The 17,439-nt window shown below is 57.2% G+C and overlaps 1 protein-coding gene across 2 annotated transcripts in view; it reads left to right on the top strand.

Annotated features, from left to right (window-relative positions):
* LRP1 (LDL receptor related protein 1) overlaps window positions 1–17,439 on the top strand; it is a 79,516-nt gene that overhangs the window by 28,565 nt on the left and 33,512 nt on the right. The window contains exons 12-26 of one of the 2 annotated variants that reach the window (XM_070409931.1): window positions 382–562; window positions 1,668–1,890; window positions 2,662–2,863; window positions 3,278–3,403; window positions 5,894–6,034; window positions 6,198–6,323; window positions 7,000–7,116; window positions 7,572–7,652; window positions 8,329–8,379; window positions 9,196–9,363; window positions 12,366–12,548; window positions 12,929–13,129; window positions 14,250–14,495; window positions 15,542–15,739; window positions 16,852–17,056. In XM_070409931.1, coding sequence (XP_070266032.1) covers window positions 382–562; window positions 1,668–1,890; window positions 2,662–2,863; window positions 3,278–3,403; window positions 5,894–6,034; window positions 6,198–6,323; window positions 7,000–7,116; window positions 7,572–7,652; window positions 8,329–8,379; window positions 9,196–9,363; window positions 12,366–12,548; window positions 12,929–13,129; window positions 14,250–14,495; window positions 15,542–15,739; window positions 16,852–17,056 — 2,449 coding nt within the window. The remainder of the gene's footprint in view (window positions 1–381; window positions 563–1,667; window positions 1,891–2,661; window positions 2,864–3,277; window positions 3,404–5,893; window positions 6,035–6,197; window positions 6,324–6,999; window positions 7,117–7,571; window positions 7,653–8,328; window positions 8,380–9,195; window positions 9,364–12,365; window positions 12,549–12,928; window positions 13,130–14,249; window positions 14,496–15,541; window positions 15,740–16,851; window positions 17,057–17,439) is intronic. The other variant, XM_070409932.1, reaches the window with a different exon arrangement.

The raw sequence follows: 17,439 nt of genomic DNA, 5'->3' as shown, positions 1-17,439 counted from the left end.
GGAGGTCAGGGTTCACTTCCCCTCAGGGCACATGCCTGGGTTGTGGGCTCAGTCCCCAGTAGGGGACGTATAGGGGGCAGCCGATCAATGATTCTCTCTCATCATTGATGTTTCTCTCTCTCCCCCTCTCCTTTTCCTCTCAATAAAAAAAATAAAAAATAGATCAATAAAAAATTATATATTAAAAAAAAATAACCACAAAAACAAATGCTCCTTCCTCCATCCTCCCATCCCCGTCCCACCCACTGTCTTGGGCATACAAGGCTCCCAGCCCTCCTTACAAGCCAAGTTTCTCAAAGGTATGTGCACCCTAAGGGCCAGGGGCAGGCCGTTTGAGCTTTCTCTGCGTCTCTCCATCGGTGTCCCCTTCACTCCCTGCAGGCATCCACAATGTGGAGGGCGTGGCCGTGGACTGGATGGGGGACAATTTGTACTGGACGGATGATGGGCCCAAGAAGACCATCAGCGTGGCCAGGCTGGAGAAAGCTGCTCAGACCCGCAAGACCTTAATAGAGGGCAAAATGACACACCCCAGGGCCATTGTGGTGGACCCACTCAATGGGTGAGTCCTCCCATTGGGTTGGGTGGGCCCGGCACCCTGTGGGTCTTAGAAGTGGCAGATGAGACGAAGAGGGAACAGGAGAGGGCAGCCTAGGGGGGATGCTTAGGCAAGAATGGGAAGCTGAAAGAGGAGATGTCCCCGTCTTCAGTGCAATGGGAGTGATGCCTCAAACACACAGAGAAATCTGATCCTGTCACCCCCAGCCCAGAGCCCTCCACCGGCTCTCCTGCCCTGAGAGTGAGACCACATTCCTTATCGGGCCGGGGTCCTAGGGGGTCTGCATGCAGCTCTTTTGACCTCATCTGCACCTTACTTCCTGCCCTTGGAAGTTCTGTTCTCACTGCCCCTTGTCTGTGCCTCAAAGAGACACCCCAGCTGTTCCTGCCTCGGAGCGTCTGCTCTTGTAGTCCCTCTGCCTGGATTTCCCAGGTACTTGCAGATCTAGCTCCTTCGCAGCATTCACATGGCAGCATTCACCTGGCACCTCCTCAGAGAGGCCTTCCACACCTGCTGCGGTCACTCCCCATGTCATCACCTGCTTCGTGTTCCTGCTTTTATCTCTCCGATGTGAGAGATCTTGTTGGTTGACTTATTTCTTATCTGTCTCCCTGGGTGGGATATGGGCTCCAGGAGAGCAGGAGCCCAGGCTACCTTGGTCTTTTCTTTTTTCCCTTAAAAATTTTTTTATTGATTTTTTTAGAGAGAGAGGAAGGGAGGGGAGAGAGAGAGATAGAAACATCAATGATGAGAGAGAATCATCGATTGGCTGCCTCCTGCTCTCCTCACACTGGGGATTGAGCCCACAACCTGGGCATGTGCCCTGACTGGGAATCGAACTGGTGACCTCTTGGTTCATGGGTTGCCGCTCAACCCGCTGAGCCACACCAGCTTGGCCCTTGGTCTTTTCTGGGTCCCCAAGTGCTAGACTGTGCCCAGCTTGCAGTAGGCACTCATCAGATATTTGCTGAGTGGAGGAATAAATGAATGAAATGTGTGGGCCAGGGCTGAGCAGAGCAGGAAGACCTCTGTGAGGGCTCTGGGACAACACACGTGGATTGTTAATGGCAGGGGTGGCTCCTTGGTGCTGACCCGTCGCTGCCCACAGGTGGATGTACTGGACAGACTGGGAGGAGGACCCCAAGGACAGTCGGCGAGGGCGGCTAGAGAGGGCCTGGATGGACGGCTCCCACCGAGACATCTTTGTCACCTCCAAGACAGTGCTGTGGCCCAATGGGCTGAGCCTGGACATCCCAGCTGGGCGCCTCTACTGGGTGGATGCCTTCTATGACCGCATCGAGACCATACTGCTCAACGGCACAGACCGGAAGGTGGGCAGGCGTGCCTCTGTGTGGGTGTCCATATGTGTGTCGCCAGATCACGTTCATGTGTGGATGAGGCTCTGTGTGAATGTGTGGCTAAGCCTGTGGGCTTCCTGTGTGTTTACCTGTGTCCCCATGGATGTGTACATCTGTGTGCTTGTATGTCTTTACGTGTTGTGTTGTGCTGTTAGGCTATCCTCTAACAAGTTAAAGTACATCTGTGACTGGGCCTATTGACTGGGGGCTGGACCACATCCGAAGGCGCTGCCCTCTCTGCTGTAGCTCACGCAGTTCTTTCTGCCCAGCTCCTCCTCACCTGCCACACTGCTCAGGGCCACCTCCTCCTCTACCCCAGATTCCCGTGTCTTTTTCATTTCTTAGTGCCTACTGTGGGTTGGCCTTTAATAAATCCTGGCAAATGTTTGTTGGGAGAAGAAATGCAAGTTTAAATTCTGGCTGTCTGCTCAGTACAGTGTGTGTGTGTGTGTGTGTGTGTGTGTGTGTGTGTGTGGTATGGGTGTGCACGTGGGTGGTGGAGAGAGATGAATGGGCCCAAGAGAAGACAGTGTGGACAAGCTCTCCATCAGTCTCCTGCTGGGCTCAGGGTCTGGCACCTCACTCTGTGCAAAGCTATGAGCCTCAGGGGCTCCAGGCTAATGGAGGGAATAAGACCCACACCCAGGATGTGGATAAAGGAGGGTCCAAACCAGTCGTCTCTCTGGGCCTCCTCGGTCCCCTTGTTTGTCTCCAGCTCCTTAGTAGCCTCCCCTCCGTTCCTAGATTGTATATGAAGGTCCTGAGCTGAATCATGCCTTTGGCCTGTGTCACCACGGCAACTACCTCTTCTGGACTGAGTACCGGAGCGGCAGCGTTTACCGCTTGGAACGGGGTGCAGGAGGTGCACCCCCTACTGTGACCCTTCTGCGTAGCGAGCGGCCCCCCATCTTTGAGATCCGCATGTATGATGCTCAGCAGCAGCAAGGTACCCCTTGGGGCTGGGGCTGGGGCTGGGGCTGGTGACGGGGTGGGACCTAGATGTGGGGTGAGGCTCCCGAGGGCGGAAGGCACTCCCCCTGGGATCCTGGGCTCTGACTTTTGAGGCTCTCAACAAGAGAGGCCCCCAGCCCTTGCTCTTAGAGTGAGACGCACATGCCGTCAGGCCTGGGTCCTACGGGGTCTGTCGGCAGCTTGTTTGACCTCATCTGCCCTTCCTTTCCTGTCTCCCTCTCTGCCATGCCTACGTCTCCTGCTCTTCAACATGCTCATGGTCCTCTCAATGCTTCCTCCCTCTCCATCTCCTCACTTTAATGCATCTCCTCCCCTATCTTCTCATTTCCTTTCCCTCCCCTGTTCTCCCCCTCCTCCTCTGACCCCTCCCCACGACCCTCCTTCGCAGTGGGTACCAACAAATGCCGGGTGAACAACGGTGGCTGCAGCAGCCTGTGCCTGGCCACCCCGGGGAGTCGCCAGTGTGCCTGCGCCGAGGACCAGGTGTTGGGTGCAGACGGTGTCACTTGCATGGGTACGAGGGGCCCAGCTGGGGTGGGAGGCAGGGAAGCAGGCCCCAGTAAGAGGAGGCCACGGGGTCCAGTAAGAGACGAAGGAGGCAAAGAGGGACCAGTTGGAGCAACAGGAGCCGAGTGGTGGGGCGAGAGAAGGCTCTGGGGGTCAGGAGTGGGGATATGAGAGGAGTGTGAGAGGCCACAAAGATTAGGGGAAACTAATCTTTATTTTCCCCACCATTAAAGTAATATATCAATAGTTCTAAGCACTAGAGCCCTGGCCAGGTGGCTCCATTGGTTAGAGCATCATCCCATGCACCAAAAAGGTTGCACATTCAATTCCTGGTCAGGGCACATACCCAGATTGGGGTTTGATCCCCAGTCAGAGTGCATATGGGAGGCAATGGATCGACGTTTCTCTTTCACTTCAATGTTTTCCTCTCTCTCTCAAAAAAAAAAAAAAAAATCAGTGGAAACATATTCTCGCATTAGGATTAAAAAAAAAAATTAGAAAAGAGAAAAAAAGTCCAAATCCTACCAACATATCCTCTGCCCTTTTGAGTTCACATGTGTCACAGCATTTTCTGTGTTATTCTTGCATTATTTTAAGTAGCCTCATTTTTTAAATAAAAATAGGCTGTGCTCATTGTAAAAATAAATACGTAAACATGATAGAAAATAGAAGGAGAAAGTACAAGTCACCCCAAAGGCCAGCACCCCCTGCTACCACTGTTCCCATTTGGGAAGCCGTCCTCCCAAACGTTTCTCTCCACCTTTCCTGGCGACTCCTGCTGCACATCCTGTTCTAGTCTGTGCTTTTGTCACTGGACGCTATGTCATGAAAACATAAGCAGAATTTGTAATGGCTGAAGTAGATTTCATTAGTAAAAGTTCTGTAATTTACTTCACCATTTCTCTATTGTTGGATGTTTAAGTTGTTTCCAGTTTTGTTTGCTTATTTTTTTTAAATATATATTTTATTGATTTCAGAGAGGAAAGGAGGAGAGAGAGATAGAAACGTCAATGATAGAGAGAGAATCATTGAATGGCTGCCTCCACACTCCACACAGAGGATCGAGCCCATAACCCAGACATGTGCCCTGACCGGGATCGAACCGTGGCCTCCTGGTTCATAGGTTGATGCTCAACCACTGAACCACACTGGTCGGACTAGTTCCAGTTTTTTGTTGTAATCACAGCCAACATTTATTGAGCACAGACTATGTACTAGTCATGGTTATAAGCACTTCTCATGCAGTAACGTATTTATTCCTTAACATATTCCTGTGGGAAAGATATTTTCATTATCCCCAATTTACAGACAATGAAACTGAGGCCCAAAATTAGAGCAGGAATGTGAACCCAGGAAGTCTGACCCAGGTCCCGTTTCTTAATCACCCACTCTCCTATTTCCCACACCTGCATGCTTTGCCATATTCTGAGTGAGTTCCTGACCGTAGAATCCCAGAGTGTAACTGGGTAGCGGGGCCTTAGCACACAGCGAAGAGTGAGTGCCTGAGGCCAGATGGAGGGCAAGGGCATTGGCATTGGCAGAGAGAGGAACTGGGGGCCAGAGTAATGGAAAGATCCTTTCCACGGACTTTGAAATCACCAAGAATTAAAGCAGAGTGGTTTTGGGAGGAGTGACACTGGAGCCAGGATCTAAAAACCCTTACGGATGAGAGGGCGTGGCCTGGGGCCTGTAGAAGTCTGGGTGGGATGGTCAGATAACGGGAAAGTCAGTGTGGATTTTGCAGAGAGAAGGAGGGAGGACAGTCAGGAAGCAGGATCGAGAAGCAAGGTGGACGCCTCCAGGCTCAGTAGTCCGTGGGCTGAGGGAGAGACAATAGCCGCCCACGGGGCCCATGGGAAGGCTGAAGTGGGAATGACAGATGAGCCAGAAAGGGGATGCACAGAGCTGTAAGGCCCAGGGACGGGCTGCCCTGGGCGTCTGGAGGTGACTGATGCAGACACAAAGGAGGCAGTGCTTTTACTCCTAGTAGCCCAGGGCAGACAGAGGTGGTGAGGCGAGGTGCTGGGCGACTGCGGAGCCCGCAGAGTTCTGGGCCTGTTTTGCTCCTGCGGTGGGTGAGCATTTGTCAAGGGAGAGCCAGGGACAGGGCAGGGCCCTGAAGGCCCAGGAACACCTTCCAAGGAGCCGAGGGTGAAGGTGGCAGGGAGGGGGAGGAGTGGTCTCTCAGGGGCACGAAGGGGGTGGGGCTCTGCACTCTCACCGGAGCTGCTTATCCTCGGGGCCGCTGGGACGGGCCGCTGGGACGTGCCGTGCCGGGCACCTTAGAGTAAGCGGGCGTGTTAGAGTGAGTGTCACCTGTGGCTTGAGATAGAGCTGCAGTTTTCACCAGACAACCTGCTCATGAAGAATTGCACTCGATTTAAAATTACTCTGTGCGTTATTTTTAAATAATAAAATACGCAGAGTACAGGGGCCTTGGCACCTGACCCGTGATCTGGGTCTGACTTTCCCCCTCGCCCCCCTGTGGTGCCCACAGCGAACCCATCCTACGTGCCCCCACCCCAGTGCCAGCCGGGCGAGTTTGCCTGTGCCAACAGCCGCTGCATCCAGGAGCGCTGGAAGTGCGACGGGGACAACGACTGCCTGGACAACAGTGACGAGGCCCCGGCCCTCTGCCGTGAGTCGCCCGCCCGTCCCTCCCCGCCCCTCCCCGCTCCTCCCCGCTCCTCCCCGCTCCTCCGGGGCGGCGGTGGGCCTGCAGGGAGGCCAGTGGAGGGCTCTGCCTGCCGGGGGGAGCGGGCCCCACCCTCTCAGTGACCTCTGATCTGTCCCCTCCCCAGATCAGCACACCTGCCCCTCAGACCGCTTCAAGTGCGAGAACAACCGGTGCATCCCCAACCGCTGGCTCTGTGACGGGGACAACGACTGTGGGAACAGTGAGGACGAGTCCAACGCCACTTGCTCAGGTGTGGGACTGGGGGTGGACCACCCTGGGCACCTCTAATCAAGGAGGCGGGGGAGCCAGGCTTGGGAAGACCGAGGGGCCTGAGCAGAAAGAAAAGCACACAGGGCGTGGGGGCAGAGAGGATGGGGCCCCGGGCAGGAGGAGAGGGGTGCTGCCCCCTTCCCCTGAAGGACCAGGCTGGCTGGGAGGACTGAGCCTGCAGGGGACAGAGCACAGCTTTAGACGGGAGATAAGAGCGAGGCCGGGGGCCCTCTCCGTGGAGGGTGCCAGAGGCCCCCCGAGAGATGCGGCGATGCAGCCACTGTGAGGCCGCAGAGGTGGTTTGAAATTCTCTGAGAGAAATGGCATTGAAGCCCTTAGCAGTGGTTCTCAACCTTGGCTGCACATTAGAATCACCTGGGAATCTCTTTAAAATCCTGATTTCTGGGCCTCATCCTCCGGAAATTCTGTTTCTTTGTTGTGGGGTGGGGCCACAGCATTAGTAATAAAGAAACAGAATTCCAGAAGATGAGGCCCAGAAATCAGGATTTTAAAAAGATTCCCAGGTGATTCTAATGTGCAGCCAAGGTTGAGAACCACTGCCTTAGGGAGCCTTCCTATGACACTCAGAATAGGAAAGGAAAGGAAAGTTAGGAAAGGGGGCAGAACTAGGAGCACTCACACGCCTCTATCCGCAGCTCGGACCTGCCCGCCCAACCAGTTCTCCTGCGCCAGTGGCCGCTGCATCCCCATCTCCTGGACGTGCGACCTGGACGACGACTGCGGGGACCGCTCTGACGAGTCGGCCTCGTGCGGTAAGAGGGACTCGGGAAGGCCGGGCTGGCCCGGAGGAGGTCACCCATGAGAACACCCTCTGGGGGGCTGGGCGGAGGGGCTTGGAAGACCCTGCAAGTGAGTGCTGTGTGGTCTTAGCAAGTTACCTAATCTCGGTGGCCTCTGTGCATTTCATCTGCAAAGTGGGGATAATAGCACCCCCGGTATCATAGTGCTGATGTGGGGTTCAGTGAGACCAGGCGTTGAGAAACGCTCAGCACAGGGCCCATGTTTGGTAGCTACCAGCTTTAAACAGGGTGCTCAGGGAGGTGGGGATGGAGGGCGGGGTCTCGGCCTGAGGCATGGCTGCCTAGCCTTCTCTCCTCATCTGGCCACACAAGGGCTGCTAGTTCCAGAGCACCTGCACCTTCGTGCCCGGTGCTGCGAGGCTGTGTCACCGGGGGTGCCTGACGCAGCTGCATTTCCTCCCTGACAGCCTATCCCACCTGCTTCCCCCTGACTCAGTTTACCTGCAACAATGGCAGATGCATCAACATCAACTGGCGATGTGACAATGGTGAGAGCAAACTCCCTTCACTGGCCCTGGTTCCCAGGAAAGCTAGAAGCCAGGCCCGGGGTGTAAGGCCCAAGGAGTTTTAGAACCAAGCAGGCCCTCCCTCCGGTTCATGAAAGCCCCACTGGATTGGATGGGGAAAAAGGAGGACAAGCCAGAAATGCCAAGGGGAAACCCAGATGGACTGAGGGGGACCCTGCCCATCGCATCTGCCCCCTTCCTCCCCAGGCAGGGTCTGAGCTGTCTATCCCCCGGCAGAGGCTGGGGGGCCGGGGAGAGGTCAGCGAGCAGGGCTGGGAGGAGTGGGCCGGAGGGACAGAGCAAGGAGAGCCCAGGGCCAGCTCCCTTCTCCCTGCAAACCCCATCTCCCCAAGTCCTTGGAGCACCCTCCAGGCTCCTGCTCTAGGCTCAGGAGCCCACCTGGCGGTCAGCCATGGACCAGGTGACGTCAGCCCTGAGCCGCGGGCCAGGGGATTGTCGTGTGTGTGTGTGTGTGTGTGTGTGTGTGTGTGTGCCGTCTCAGGGCTCGGGTTGTGTCTGTGTGGTGTTGTGACGTGTTGCACAGTGGCTCCAACCCTGGCTGACGTGTGAGAGGATGGACTGGGTCAGCGCCATGCTGCCCCTCACCTTTGCCGTGTCTCGTGTGCCAATGGTTGCCCTGGCGGTTTCTGTGTTTCAGAGAAGGATTGTGGGGACGGCTCTGACGAAAAGACCTGTCCTGAGCCTGCCGGTCAGTGCATAGAAGCACATGCACCATCACCCAGAGCCCCGCTGGCCTCTGGCGGCCTCAGGACTCCCAGGCTGCCCCTCCCAGAGCTCCTAGGATGTGGGGGGAAAGCTAAAGAGAGAAGAGAGAGGGGGGAGGCGACAGAAGGAGAAAGCAAACAGTGGGAAGGGAGAAGCCGAGTGGGCAGAGGCACCTCTCAGAGGAGAGGAGATGACAGAGAGGAGGAGAGAGCTAGAGAAGCACAACCAGGGGGAAGAGAGGCAGGAGCACTGCCCTGTAGCTAAACCCCATCTTCCCCAGCGTCCTTTAGCCCCCACCCTCCCCGCTGTAGGCAGTGCCCCCTCTGAGCTGGTGCCCAGCAATGCCCGAGTTCAGGGCAGGGCCTGATTAAGCTCTCACCCCTCCCCTTCCCCTCTCCCTCCACCGAGAGGCCTCACCTACACTCCTCCCATCTCTCTCCCTCCAAAACCAGATAAATCCCTGCCTTGCCCCCAAAGCAAACAGACCCCTGTTCCCACACCCTGCCTAAAAGAAAGAAACATGCCCTGTGCCCCTCCCCCAGCCTTCCCAGACTCAGGGAAGGGCCCTCCTGGAGCCCGCCCCGCCGCCCCTCCCCGCCTCCCCCCTCCCCCCATGTGGGCCATGGTGCATGCTGCAGTCTATGCAGTTTCTGTGTCTTTAATGTTTGTTTTTTTCTCCGTGGGGGGGTTGGGGTGGGGAGGTGGGAATCGGGGGGTGGGAGTGGGGGCCCCACCGGGGGTCACAGAGAAGGCCGTTGGCTGACGCGCTCCTTGCCTCTCCCCTTCTTGCCGCCCCCAGACAATGACTGTGGGGACAATAGTGACGAGGCAGGCTGCAGCCACTCTTGCTCTAGCACCCAGTTCAAATGCAACAGCGGGCGCTGCATCCCAGAGCACTGGACCTGCGATGGGGACAATGACTGCGGAGACTACAGCGACGAGACCCACGCCAACTGCACCAATCAGGGTAGGACCCGGAGCCCGCAGGGCGGGGCGAGACGGTGCACAGCCGTCACTCAGCATCCACCCATCCATCTGTCCTCCCACTGCGTGCGTTGCCATCTGGGAGCAGAGATAACCCAGCCGTGGCTCTTATCCTGCAGGAGTTTCCCGTCCAGTGGGAGAGGGAGATTGCCGACAACTCGGTGTCACACGCTGTTAAGATTGCAGGCTTTGCAGCTGCGTGGCTCTGGGTTTGAGCGCCAGCTCTGCTAACTATTTGGGTGGCCTTGAGCAAGTCACTTAGCGGCCTCTGTGCTCATCTGCAAAGTGGGGATAATAATAGCACCGATATCGTGGTGTTGCTCTGGGGGTTTCAGGGAGGCCGTGCGCAGCAGGCACTCAGCCCGTGGCTGGTGTTGGGGCCGAGTAGCTTTGAAGGCATGCTCAGAGGGGTCGGGATGAATGAGTGCAGTGAGGACCAGAGCAGAGAGGGGCTGGCTCCGTGAGGGTCCCTAGTGCCGGCCCCCAGGCCCCAGCCAGGGGCAGTGGAGCTCAGTCTACGGGAAGGCACAGACCCTCTCGAGGGATGTGGGTGTCTCGCTGTGGCTGCTTGTTACTATGGAAGAATGCAGACCCAGGACTGCCCTGGCTTCAAGGGAAGTCTGCACTGAAATGCAGATTTTTATGTAAAGTCTACCCATTTTACAATACATACGTTAGTGTCCTGGAGCTGCCACAGTCACGTACCACAAACTGAGTGGCTTAAACAACAGAAATCTATGATCTGACATGACTAAAGGTTATGAGTTCAAGGCCCACGTGTTGGCAGGGTTGGCTCCTCTGAGGGCTGTGAGGGGGAACTGTTCCCGGCCTCGCTCCCAGCTCTGGTGTGTGCTGGCAGTCTCGGCGTTCTGTGGCCTGTGCATGTTGCACCCCGATCTCTGCCTTCGTCTTCACGTGGCATCCTCCCTGGGTGTGTGTCTGTCCCTGTGTCCATATTTCCTCTTTATGGAAGGACAGTCTTATTGGATTAGGGCCCACCCTAATGACCTCATCTTAAATTGATCATCTCCAAAGACCCATTTCCAAATAAGGTCACATGCCCAGGTACTATGAGTTAGGACTTCGGCATCTCTTTTAGGGAACACAAGTCAAACGGTAACAACCAGCAGTTGATTTTAAAAGTTTAAAAAAACACCGCAGGCCCAGATCTTCCCACAGGCCTCATCTGGCCCCGGGTCACCAGCTTACAACCTCTGCCTCGGGGAGTTAGGTGCACATAGTGGGAGCGGTGCTGAGCAGGCAGGCACTGTGGCCCAGCACTGAGTGGGAGGAGGGGAGAGTCCCCAGGCCCAGGGGACAGTCGCTGGGTTTGCAGGGCCATCGCTGACGAAGGCTGGGTGAGGAGAGCAGGTGCTAGTGCAGGGGGTTCTGAGAAGGGGTCCCTGGAGGCGTGTGCGTGGCCTGGTGGGAAAAGCTTCATTTACAAGCTGGGCGAACTCGGGCAAGTCGCTTCCTCTAAGCCTCCGCTTCCTCCTCTGTGAAATGAGAGGGGCCTGGCCCACGGGAACAGGGGTGAATGTCATGGTGGGTAGCAATCCTTAACTATGGTTGTGAGCTGAAATGGCTGGGACCATTCAGGAGGTGGGATTTGAACCGGGGCCTAATGAGGGATTAGACTGTGGGTAAATGGACAAGCCAGAGGGTCTGCAGGGTGGGGGTGGGGTGGCCTGAAGAACCCAGCGGTAGGACGAAGAGGGTGACACTGAGCACTCCCACAGGGGCCCGTGGGGCCAGGTGGGGCCCCTCGGACCGGAGGGGACGGAGGAATGAGGCTGTTTTGAAGGGGGCAGGTTACAGCAAAGGAAAGTTGGGCGCCGGGGACCTTCAAAGGATTTCGAAGCTGGAAGGCGATAGGATGTAGGAGGTCTTTTGGAAGACCGTCCCGGAAGGGGATTTGATTAGAAATCGGTTCAGGGGCCCCAAGGAAGGAAAATCGGCGTGTGGGCTGCTCCTGAAATCCAGGCACTGGAGGAGAGGCTTGGCCACGCTCGGGGCAGGTGGGCAAAGAGGCCCCGGTGGTGGTGGCAGTCAGGCGGGTGCAGTCACCTGTTCCTGCTCCTTCCCTGGCCCCCGGGGTCACAGCTCAGCATAACCTGCAGGACCCGAGACGGATTATGCCCCAGCCCTGCCCTCAGCCCACACTGGCGCCCTACGCATTTAGAATCAATACCAAATGTTGCTGCGAGGCCTGCAGGGCTCCGCCCACTTCTCTGACCTGTGTTCCTGCCGCCCATCTCCTCCTTTGCTCCGCTCTGGCTGTGCAGCCTCAACTGTGCCCTGGGCATTTGTCCAGCGCGCCCTGCGTAGTCCTATCCCGGACTTTGCACTAGCTGTTCCCTGGACTTTGCACTAGCTATTTGCCTAGAATACACCTCACGCTGTTCAGGACTCTGCTCAGAGACCTTCCCCGATTGTCCCATCGAAAGCAGCATCCTCATCCCTCGCTAGCCTTGGCCCGGCTTGGTGTCCACAGCTTCGACCGCTACCTGCAACTCCATCCTGGGTTTCTATGTTGTGTTTCATTGTCTGTGTCTCCCTGCCTAGAGCTTCACTTCCATGACGGGAAAAGGCCCGTCAAGGAGTCTTGCTCGTGCTGGCACCTGAAACAGTGCCTGGCACACAGTAGGCCATCACTAAGTGTCTGTGGAGTGGGTGAATGAAACAGAGGCGAGGCTAAGGCGGGGGGCATCTGAGCTCTGGCCGAGCAAACTGCTTATCCAGTCGAGCTCTCGCGTGTAAAATAGGGAGGTTAGGTGAGATGACCTTCGGGTCTGGGATTGTAGCATCCCTGCCTGCCTCATTCAGTGCTTCCAGGAGTGTCAGCAGCGCTCAGACAGCGCTTCATCTCTGTCTCTGCTCATAGCCCCGGGCTGGGCATAGCACCAGGGGGATTGGGAAGGCAGAGGTGGGCATGGCCGACCTGAAGCCCCTGCCCCACCCAATGCCCTCCCCCGTCCCCTGCAGCTACAAGGCCGCCTGGTGGCTGCCACAGTGATGAGTTCCAGTGCCGGCTGGATGGGCTGTGCATCCCCCTGCGCTGGCGCTGTGACGGGGACACTGACTGCATGGACTCCAGTGACGAGAAGAGCTGCGAGGGGGTGACCCACGTCTGTGACCCCAACGTCAAGTTCGGCTGCAAGGACTCTGGTAAAGAGAAGTATTGCAAGGAGCTTGGAATGGGGCAGCGTGGACAGGAGAAAACTGTACTGAGAGCAGAGATAGCACCGCCCTGTGAGGGGTGGAGGTGGGGGAATTGAGGCAAAAGCCTGCACAGAAAGAGCTGTGCCTGATGCGTGGGGAAGACGGGAAGGGGCAGGGCCTGCACTAAGGGCCCTGGGGACCCAGCCCTCACCTCCTGCAGATTCCTCCTTCTTCGCTGTGTGAATTTCACAGAAAAGGCCTCGGGGTTCCTAGTGGACCGTAAGGCATTGCAGTCATGACCCTGTTGGAGGACTCCACTGGGTCTGGGAAGGACATAGGGAGCCCGATGCCCAGGGCTGGCCCCTCATGCTATACCCACCCCTCAGCTCGGTGCATCAGCAAAGCATGGGTATGTGATGGCGACAGTGACTGTGAAGATAACTCGGATGAGGAGAACTGTGAGTCCCTGGCCTGCAGGCCACCCTCGCACCCCTGTGCCAACAACACCTCAGTCTGCCTGCCCCCGGACAAGCTGTGTGACGGCAAGGACGACTGTGGAGACGGCTCCGATGAGGGAGAGCTCTGCGGTGAGGCCCAGGCCGGGGAGGCCCCAGGAGAGGGTGGGGAGGGTGCTGGGTAAGGAGTCCGGCCAGGCCGGGGCAGGTGGAGCAGGGCAGGCTGTGTGGGGAGAGGTCTGAGACTCGGAAAGGGCAGCTCTGGCTGCTGGGCGAGCAGTTACCCCGTGTGGATTTACCACTCACCTTCTCAAGAGGCTGTGCTCGACACATCACACTCTTATAGCATTAAATCCATAAAGCAGCCCTGCGAGGCAGATACGATTACAGATGAGAACACGGAGGCACAGAGAGGTTAAGTAGCTGGTCCGAGGTCACACAGCTCCTAAAGTAGAGACAGTGCCGCGCAGCCCCTCGCTGCAGGCACAGGCCTCACCCACACTCGTGCCGCAGAGCTGGCTTTTGAGGTGAAGGCACCGGCTGGAGTGTTGATGTGGCCAGGGCAGGCTTCCCAGAGGAGGTGGGGATTTAATTGGGTTCTCAGAGATGGTAGATCTTTCAGGGCGAGTGGGAACGTGGGGGGAGGAGGGTGTGCATTCAAGATCAAAAGAAATGGGGTCAGGACGGGGCACATGGTGCGGCTCGGGGGTGAGGAGCGGAGCTGCCTTATCTCCAGGCGGAGCCTCGCGTTCCCGAAAGGAGAGGAGTGGGAGATAAGGCGGCCGGACAGGCCCTGAGAACTGCTGCCGGGTCATCTGTCAGGGCTGGCAGGTCCCAGGGCGTGTCAGGGCCCAGGGTGGGACATTCCACACTGCACCTCACCCCGAATCAGGAGAGACCGAGGAAAAGGGAATGGGTTTCCCGTCCTCCCAGAGAGAGGCAAAAAGCTGGGGCCCCCACCGTGGGCTCAAGAAGTGGCAAGGAAGTAGAGACCAGAGAGATGCAGACATGGTGTGGGAAGTGGGGGGGTCCCGATGGTGGGTGCTGGGGTCCCAACCCTGGTCCTGAGAAGGCCTGGGAAGCAGTGGGACAGAGGGTTGGCGGGAATGGAAAAGAAGGATGCGGGGAGGAGGGGAGGGGGAGGGGGCAGCGTGCCGGGCTGCCTGCCTGGGACTTGGGGCCCAGCAGGGCCATGGTCCTGCCCCCTCTGGGATCCTGACCCTGATCCTGTCCCCTGATCCCTGCCCCCCAGACCAGTGCTCTCTGAATAACGGAGGCTGCAGCCACAACTGCTCAGTGGCACCCGGGGAAGGCATTGTGTGCTCGTGCCCTCTGGGCATGGAGCTGGGGCCTGACAGCCACACCTGTCAGATCCAGAGCTACTGTGCCAAGCACCTCAAGTGCAGCCAGAAGTGCGACCAGAACAAGTTCAGTGTGAAGTGCTCCTGCTACGAGGGATGGGTGCTGGAGCCAGATGGCGAGAGCTGCCGCAGCCTGGGTAAAACACGGGTGAGGGTGGCGGGTGGCCGCTGGGCACCGGGCAGGCTGAGGCAGGTCCCTGAGCTGTGGGCAGCCGGGCTTGGGCGGCTGAATGCCAGAGGCTAAAGTGTCTGTCAGGCCCAGCCCCAGAGCCAACAGACACCCTGCCTCCCTATAGACAGAAGAAACGTCCAAACCTGTAGAGAATTTTCTTAGTTTACTTGAGTCAAACTGACAATTGCTGGGAAGTAAAATCTCAATAGGTGGAGAAAATGCTCCAGAGGATGGCAGTTCTGCAGTCTGTTTGATACATTAGGATAAAAGGGAGAGGAAGGTTACACGGAGTTCATTGGTGGCAGGCTAAGGGGCGGGAGAAAACCAAGCTTCTCTGGGATTAGATAAAAGCAAAGGGACCCCTGACCGGTTTGGCTCAGTGGATAGAGCGTCGGCCTGCGGACTGAAGGGTCCCAGGTTCGATTCCGGTCAAGGGCATGTACCTTGGTTGCAGGCACATCCCCAGTAGGGAGTGTGCAGGAGGCAGCTGATCGATGTTTCTAACTCTCTATCCCTCTCCCGTCCTCTCTGTAAAAAATCAATAAAATATATTTAAAAAAACAGTAAACAGAGAGGCACATACTCTACGTTGGAGGGTCCAGGATGGTTAATAACTAAAATGTGTGCACATAGAGGTGGCATCCTGGGGGGCGGGGGGGTGGCGGCAGGTTCTGTGGTCTCCTCGGTGCCAGGCTGTGCCCTGAGGGTCTGGAAGAGAAGAGACTCTGACCTTCCAAAGGTGTGTAACTTAGATGCGAGAAGACCACAGGCTCGCTCAGGTAGACTGACCTTGCCAAGGAAGCTAAGGCCAGGAGTGACCACCTGCTGTGAGTCGGTCTCACGTAGGGATTTGTGCATTCAGACCCCCCGTGGCAATTTTTCAGTCCCTGAGTTTGAGGGGCCCACCATGCCTGCCAGGTTTAGTAGGCGACCCCTTTTCCATCCACACCCTGCACAGGGTGGCACGGAGGCAGCAAGCCCCTTGCTGACCCCCACCGCACCCCTCTCCAGACCCCTTCAAGCCCTTCATCATCTTCTCCAACCGGCACGAAATCCGGCGCATCGACCTTCAAAAAGGGGACTACAGCGTCCTGGTGCCTGGCCTGCGCAACACCATCGCCCTGGACTTCCACCTCAGCCAGAGCGCCCTCTACTGGACCGACGTGGTGGAGGACAAGATCTACCGCGGGAAGCTGCTGGACAACGGAGGTGAAGGGCTCGCCTCGCCGGAGGGGCCCTGGGGCTCGGCCCCCAGCAGAGGCCCTTGGCTCCCCCAGCCCCCACACTCTGGTTAATTGGTTAGATTTTGCTGTGGGTCTCAGTGCCTGACGCCCCGTAATTATCGTCGGCAGGGCTGCCAGCCTGATAATTAACAAAATGATCAGCCTTCCTTTGAAAAGGCCTGCAGCTCGGCTCCCCAGACCCTAGAATTACAGGCTTGGAAGTAAAAACGTCATTTAGGGGTGGGGGTACCTGAACTCGGCCTCCGTCCCACGGCGGCCTGACCCATCACAGATTTCGTTCGTCCAGTCCACACACATGTTGAGCACCTGCCATACCCACGGGGCCCTGGGAGGCAGCAGTGACCAAAGCCGGTCCAAATGCCTGCCCTGCTGGAGCTCATGTGCCAGTAGCACCAGCTGTGAGCACTGAGGGACAGCGCACTGTGGAGGGACAGAGGAGGGCATCGCTGGGGCCAATAGGAACGAGGCAAGGGGGCCGGAGAAGGGCTGACACTTAAATGGGACAGTCAGAGGAGGCCCCTCAGGAGGTGACATCTGAGCACAGACTCGGAAGAAGCTCATCTTCCTGCAGGAGTCTGTCGTAGGGAAAACCTGGAGCCACTCAGCTGTCAAATGCCCATCAGCAAGGGGGTGCTGAGTAGACTGGGATCGTGTGCACACTGTGCGATGGTTTCTAAAATAATGCAGTACGTGTATATATGTCTTTCCGGGAAAAATCTCCGAGACAGTCTGTGGGGTGACTTCTAGAAAGTTCTTTCCTCCTCACATGGGTCTGGTCTGTCCCCCAAAGCCTCCACCCTCTGCCCTGACCTCCTCCCATGGTTAGCCTTCCAGAGAGCTGCACGCAGAGGTGGTAGCCGTGACCCCTTCCTCCGGGGTTCCGGAAGCCAGGCTGCACTCCGCCTGACCTCCTGTGGGGTGGGGGGCCTGAATGACAGTGGGGGGCTGGGAACCCCAGTGGAATCTGGGGCCCATCAGAGGCAGGGTTGAGGGGGGTCATGGAATGTGTCAGGATGTCTCGAGTTGAGTCCAGCCTGCCCCATGGGACTCTAACCTCCCGCCACCTCTCTTCTCCAGCCCTGACCAGTTTCGAGGTGGTGATTCAGTACGGCCTGGCCACCCCCGAGGGCCTGGCCGTAGATTGGATTGCAGGCAACATTTACTGGGTCGAGAGCAACCTGGACCAGATCGAGGTGGCCAAGCTGGATGGGACTCTTCGGACCACCCTGCTGGCGGGTGACATCGAGCACCCAAGGGCGATTGCACTGGACCCCCGAGATGGGTGAGGACCCCGCCTAGCCCTCACCCACTGTCCCTGCAAAGCCGTGTTCAGCCTGGCCACAGCACCCATCTCCTTAATGCTTCTCAACCCCCTCGGCCTTTTACCTAGACCAGAGGTTCTCAACCTGTGGGTCGCGACCCCTTTGGCGGTCGAACGACCCTTTCACAGGGGTCGCCTAAGACCATCCTGCATATCAGATATTTACATTACGATTCATAACAGTAGCAACATTACAGTTATGAAGTAGCAACGAAAATAATTTTGTGGTTGGGTCACAACATGAGGAACTGTATTTAAGGGGCCAGAAGGTTGAGAACCACTGACCTAGACCCTCCCACAGCCCCTTCCCCAGGCCCCTGCTGGCCCCTCCTGACCGCCTCTCC

Source organism: Myotis yumanensis, unplaced genomic scaffold (assembly GCF_028538775.1).
Source record: "Myotis yumanensis isolate MYYU_CA2020_CCGP unplaced genomic scaffold, mMyoYum1.0.hap1 SCAF_3, whole genome shotgun sequence".
Lineage (NCBI taxonomy): Eukaryota > Metazoa > Chordata > Mammalia > Chiroptera > Vespertilionidae > Myotis > Myotis yumanensis.
The sequence above is the reverse complement of the archived record's forward strand: the minus strand, read 5'-3'. Positions and strand labels throughout refer to the sequence as shown.